At 43.9% G+C, this 6,028-nt stretch overlaps 1 protein-coding gene across 7 annotated transcripts in view; it reads right to left on the bottom strand.

The window, feature by feature from the left end:
* Positions 1 to 4,688: 4,688 nt before the first annotated feature.
* slc20a2 (solute carrier family 20 member 2) overlaps positions 4,689 to 6,028 on the bottom strand; it is a 47,250-nt gene continuing 45,910 nt past the window's right edge. For all 7 annotated transcript variants that reach the window (XM_069178281.1, XM_069178274.1, XM_069178279.1 and 4 more), the window contains exon 11: positions 4,689 to 5,603. In XM_069178281.1, coding sequence (XP_069034382.1) covers positions 5,439 to 5,603 — 165 coding nt within the window. In that variant the 3' untranslated portion in view covers positions 4,689 to 5,438. The remainder of the gene's footprint in view (positions 5,604 to 6,028) is intronic.

The raw sequence follows: 6,028 nt of genomic DNA, 5'->3' as shown, positions 1-6,028 counted from the left end.
GTGAAGACATTAAACCAGCGGTTTCCAAACCTGTTCTCCTCACATTCATCTGCTGTCCCTGATATAAAACGGGATATAAAGCGATATAACTTATATGGCTCGAGTTTAATATCTCTTTATACCTGCGCAGTGTGCATGTTGAAATTATGTGATAAAGCAATTAAAATTTGATCACATTCAAACAAGGGACATAAAAAAAAAAAAACACGTTTCTCCGTTTGAGTTTTCACCGGTGGAACATCTTCCTAAAACATAAAACACAACTCAGTTGATCGCAGGTATTCTTTGTAATTTTAATTCCCATAATTTAGTTTAAATGCAGACATTTTTTTTTTCTTCACTAAAATCTTAAATAAAACATTACAGTACAATATATGCAAATCAGCAGAGCTTTAAGATTTTGTAGAAGCAGGCTACAGTTTCTTTTGATTTTTTTTTATTCATTTTTATTTTTATTCATATATAGATGTTTTTTTTTATTTATTTTATTGTTGTTTGTTTTTTTCTTCAACTTTTGCAGGACCGGACAGTTAAGTAGCAGTAAACAGTAAAAAGACAACACAGAGCTGTAAAGCCTGCAGGCCAGCCAAGGAGCACATTCTATTACAAAACGGACCAGAAAACTAGAGACAGCACGTCAACATCCAGATGAAGGTCTGAACCGATGGGGCCCCCCCCCGCCCCCCCCCTCCCCCTCCTCCACCTGTGAGGCGGCGCTACATCCACATAAACAGGAGAGGGCGCTATTCCACCAGGGCAGGTGGAAGCTACACGACCACACGGTGACAGCAATGCAGTTGCACCTTCACAAGAAACAGCTCGTATTGCACATTCAGGGAGGAAGAAATGGCACATTCTGTTTCAGTATCTCGACACAAAACAACAACAACAAAAACAAAAACAAAGGTCATTGAACAGTTACAACGCAGTAGAAGCACAGGAACTCCCTCAATGGCAATTACATCATTGATTTATACCGATCAGCTGAAACGGTCTGGTCGAAAATGCTGTCCCTCTCTACGGGGAGGGAAAGTGGCAAACTACGCCATCTGGTGGTCATACTCCTACCTCAACCTCAACGCGTGGTTCCATACGTTTTTAGGTTTTTAAGTTGAAAAAAATTGAGCTAAAAATAGGTAAAAAAAAACAAAAAAGAAGTTCAGTCTACACTATAATCGATTGATAAAGGTTTCTGTGTGCGTGTCTTGGTCTGCGCTCTTCTTGCGTGTTTGAACTTGTGGTATTTTTTTTTTTTTTCACATTTTATGTGATCTGATTATTTACTCATTGTTTAGATGTGAAATGCGTTGTTTTTTTTTTTTTTCCTCAGAGGCTTCAGCGTCTAACTGGCTTGTCTTCGTTTTAAATTCAACGCGAGAGTTTCTCTTAAGGCCGCTTGCCGCCGCCACCAGATGGCTGAGTTTCACATTCCCTCCCCATCTTGAGCAGTGCATCCCTTTCGGCCTATCAGGACTGAAGAATGCGTGAAAACAAAAAAAAAAAAACAAAAAAAAAAAATTCAAACAAAATTGTGAGTTGCAAAAAGGGGGTCGTACGGCGCGTGGTGATGATGTACGAACCAGATATCTGAAGCGAAGGACGGGACGTTTCACGGTTTTTACTCACTCGCCCCCTCCCCCCCCCCCCCCCCCCTCCCCGTCCCGTCTTTTAAAAAGCTGAACTATTTTTTTTTTTTTTACTGCTCGCATCCTAAATGAAATATCTTTCTACCGCTGATTTAGGCGTCAAAAGGTTACAAGTCAGCGATAGATTTTTTTGTTTTTTTTTAACCACATTTGACTTCTGAAAGAATAAATAAAAATGGAACTTTGACAGATGAAAACTCGAGGACGATAAAACGCGTGCCTCTTCGTCTTCATCGTCTTCTTCTGTTGCAGTCTGGGCTTTCTGCACATATAAACAACATGTCGCCTGGCTGGTTCAGTTATAAAAGTTAAAGAGACGTTAAGAGTTATGTCGTCTCCCTGAAGAAAATAAGGTGATCTTTGATGTTTTGGGAACGAGGCATGGTGTTTTCTGTTTTAAAGTGTACCCCCCCCCCCCCCACCCCCATCCGTCCCGTGTAACAACGCAGCGTGTAGAAGAGTAAAAAAAAAAAAAAGGGCACACGAGCTTCAAGAGTGGTCACCTGCCCAAAAAAAAAAAACCAAGGAAACAAATGTCCTCACAGTCCAGTTTTCAGTTACCGAGGTTTTAGTTCCTCAACTGCAAATATCTAATCTTCTCCGATTCGCCCCCGGCGAGAAAAAGTCGCCCCGGTTTTTTGTTTTTTTTTAGCGAGACGCTGTCCTGCTCTCGCGGCTCATGATCGAAGCGGTAGGGAAACAAAATTACAAAGTGTTTTCATCTAAAATTCAAAAATAAAAATGGTCATTTAAAAATCTGATCTACTGGCAACCGACACGTCAAGTCTAACGTGTTAGAGGAAGCGCACTGGGCTTCAAGGGGACCGTGGCGCACGGCGAGGCCGCGCCCCCCCGCCCCCCCCCGGCCAGGTCTCCCATCAGCCCCGCAGCGTGTCCTCCAAAGTGTCCGGAAGCTCGCCCAGGTTTAAAACTCAGATATGGTAGAAAAATATATAGTTTTGATGAAATTTCTCTAGTTATTCTCTTCATTACTGAATTGCACCCATACATGTAGTGTTAACGCGTTGTAGTAGCAGTGTAAAGATACAGGGATCATGATTAGCACTACTACGACAACGACAACAACAGCAACAACAACAACAACAAACAAAAGAAAAACAAGTCATCGCGCACACACTTGCTCTCGCTCTCTTTCTCTCTAGACACTTCTGGTTTTTTTGTGTTTTTTTTCTTGCACTTAAAAACTCATGGTTAATAGTTTGTCTTTCATTGGCATTAGGCAACAGTATTTTTTTCTTAACAGATACTCTACAATATGGTTACGATGTAAACACCACAGTACTGAATTATTTTACTGTATCTGCACAAAGTAAAACACAATGTTACAAGGCAAGTGGCTACTTAAGCATAGATTTGTTCATGAGAGGAAAAAAATTTTAAAAAAAATTAAAAAAAATTCAGAAACACACCACAAGAACAAAACAAAACAAAACAAAAAAAAAAGTAGTTGCAACACCTGGCATCGAGTTTGTTCCAAAAAAAAAAATAATAAAAAAAAAAAAGCAAAGCTTTTGACTTTGTTCGTCTGCAGGTCGGGGGACCTGGTTAAAAAGCTGGTGATGATCATTACTACCCCAGTACCATCGCTGCCAGATAAATTGATCCAAAGCCTTGTGATATTTTTGTGGCGTGAGCGGCCCGTAAAACTAGAAAAAAAAAAAAAAAAAAAAAAAAAAAAAAAAAAAAAAAAAACCCAGCGGGTTTCGATTCGGCCCTCGACTCGACCTCGTGATATCTAACTAACCTTTAGCACTTTGACTGGAACCGATCGAAAGCTCCTGCACTCCAAACAGCAGCCGCCCGGTCCGAGGAGCTACAGGTGTGGCCGGGGTTGAACCCCCCCTCCCCCCCCCCCCCCCTCTCTCCTTTCCACATCTGCGTAACAAGGCCGAGTTCTAACGCAACGGTTTGACTCTTTTAAGTGTTTTGACGTGACTCAGAACCGCCGTCTTGACGCGCCCGGGCCTCTCGGCGAGACGAGCCCCCAGGAGGGTTTGAGGGCCGCAGGACAAGAGGGGCGGTCTCCGACGATCCGACCCGAACGCGGGCGGCGTCGAGGTCCGTCACCGGCGGGGAGCCTTTGATATGAGGAGGCGACTCCGGTAACTCGGTGGCTTCATGTAGGAAAATAAAAAAAATAATAAAAAAAGGCAAACGGATGAAGATACGTGAACTTTTCGCGAGACCTCGTGGGAGTGCGTTCGTACGTGTCCGATCACTTTTGAGTGTTTTGGCGCGTGCCGGCCCTCCGCCTCGCTTTTGAATTGGACGCGCGGGCGACGCGGCATACTTTGGCGTGGCTCTGCTCTCGACGTGAGCAACCTAACCCTCTTGTCTGACACCTTCGAAGAACTTCCTGTCAACACCGTTGATGCGATAAAAACCAGAAGGAAACTGAGCGGCTCCGACTTCGATTCGCTCAAACTTTTACACTCAAACGCGGTTTTCAGATCCATAAACTTGTGCCGACCTCAGAACAACCTGTCGAGTGTGTGTGTTCGCGAGTGTGTGTTGAAATGGGCCGCGGGGATGAAACGCACTGTAAGGTTTGACATCATGATGAGGTGAAGAGCCCCCCCTACCCCTCTACCTCCCTCCCTCCCACCTCTACCCCCCCCCCACTGAAACAACCCCCCCCCCCCCCCCCCCGCCCCTTCTCCCCCTCCCCCAACCAAAACTCTGTAAGGACATTATTTACAGTACAAATTACAGTATAATACATCATTAAAAAATATGAGATCCATCTCTAAAAACATACAGGAGCTCTTGACAACAACAACAAAAAAAAATCAACTCTTTAGTAAATTAGGTTTCTATGGTATCATGTGGAAAACAAAAATAATAATAATAATAATAATAAAAAAAGAAGCAGAGTGACAGTCCCACCACCCCTCTCTGAGGCGTCCTTTCTGTTTGGCCCCAGTTGTACCTGGCGAGCGTTTTCAAAGTGACTTGATGGATGGGTTGGTTGACCGCACATCTTTTCTTTTCTTTTCTTTTCAACTTTAAAGCAAGCCGCAATACAACAAATCACACTCAATCCAGTATAACGATATGTACAGTTGGTTTTTTTTTTTTTTTTTCTCTTTTCTCCCGGCGTTTTGGAGTAATGATAATAAACACGTGACCAGCGATGCTACATGGGACTGCAGGCAGACAGATAGAGATTCACTGCAGGCATGTCTGTCACTTTAGATGCAGATTAACTGCCTATTTTTTTTTTTTTTAAATCATTTTTAAGTCATGTGCTCTTTTATTTCATTTCATGAAGAGGCTGAAACTCCAACAAACATAATTCTTGTTAAAAGTTGTTAAATGTAAGCTCCCTATTATTGTCTTATGTACAGCAGATTGAATGGTACATTGGTTACACAATTTCTTACGCACCCAAAAAAAAGAAAGAAAAAAAAAAAGAAAAAAAAAAAAAGGAATAAATAAAAACCGATCTGAAACTCAAACGAGTCAAAAAGATCTCTGGACTACGGAGCCAGGCAGCATGTGAACCAACCCTCCTCACATCCACAGTACAACCGAGTCCATGCGTTTAACTCCCTGCCTCCATTTTCCCTCTCTTCACAATCACCTTTGCTCATTTCCTCGCTTCGTTTCCTTTATCTGCAACCGGGACACTCGAGCTGTGGTTTTCACCCAATCTCCCCTCCCTCACTCCCTCTATCTCTCTCTCTCCCTCCCTCTCTCTCCGGCTCTCTCTCCGGCTCTCTCCTTCCTCCTTCCTCCTCCTCCTCCGCTCTCCCTCCCAGCCGAGTGCCCTCAGACGTAGGGCAGGATGCCGTAGACGAACAGGGCCATGACGGCGGCGCTGAACAGGCCGGCCACGGGCACCGTGACGAACCACGCCAGGAAGATGTTCCTGAAGAGGTGCCAGTCCACCGCCCTCTGGGAGCGGATCCAGCCCACGGCCACGACTGAGCCCACCTGGGGGCCGCGGCACCGGGAGGGAAGGAGAAAAGAGAAACAATCAGAAGCGGCACGGAACAAAACGCTCGCAGTGGCAAACTCAAAGACGGCGAAGAGCTGCAGGCTTTTCGTGCTCTCGTGAAGATCCCGATTGTTTTGGAGGCATCGGTTTTTATTGTCTAATTCCTAAAATAAGCCTTTGTTTGGCGATTATTTGTCCACTTAACTCTTAACAGACTTAAAGCGGGCAGCTGATTATTAAACAGCTGGTGAGTGGTGGAAATGATATAATGTGTTTGAGGCCTGTGGCTCTATTAGTCAGTGGTGGAAGAAGTCAGCATAAAATTAGTCCATTAAAAGTAAAAGTCCTTCACTCAGTTTGATTCAAGTAAAAGTGAAGCTATGCACTTCAAGCACTGACAGTCGAAGTAGATCTACTACTC

This window comes from Embiotoca jacksoni, unplaced genomic scaffold, assembly GCF_022577435.1.
Source record: "Embiotoca jacksoni isolate LCO1_2020_lvr unplaced genomic scaffold, fEmbJac1.0.p SCAF_8, whole genome shotgun sequence".
In the NCBI taxonomy this organism is placed as follows: Eukaryota; Metazoa; Chordata; class Actinopteri; family Embiotocidae; genus Embiotoca; species Embiotoca jacksoni.
Note: the sequence above shows the minus strand (reverse complement) of the source record. Positions and strands in the feature narration are given on the sequence as shown.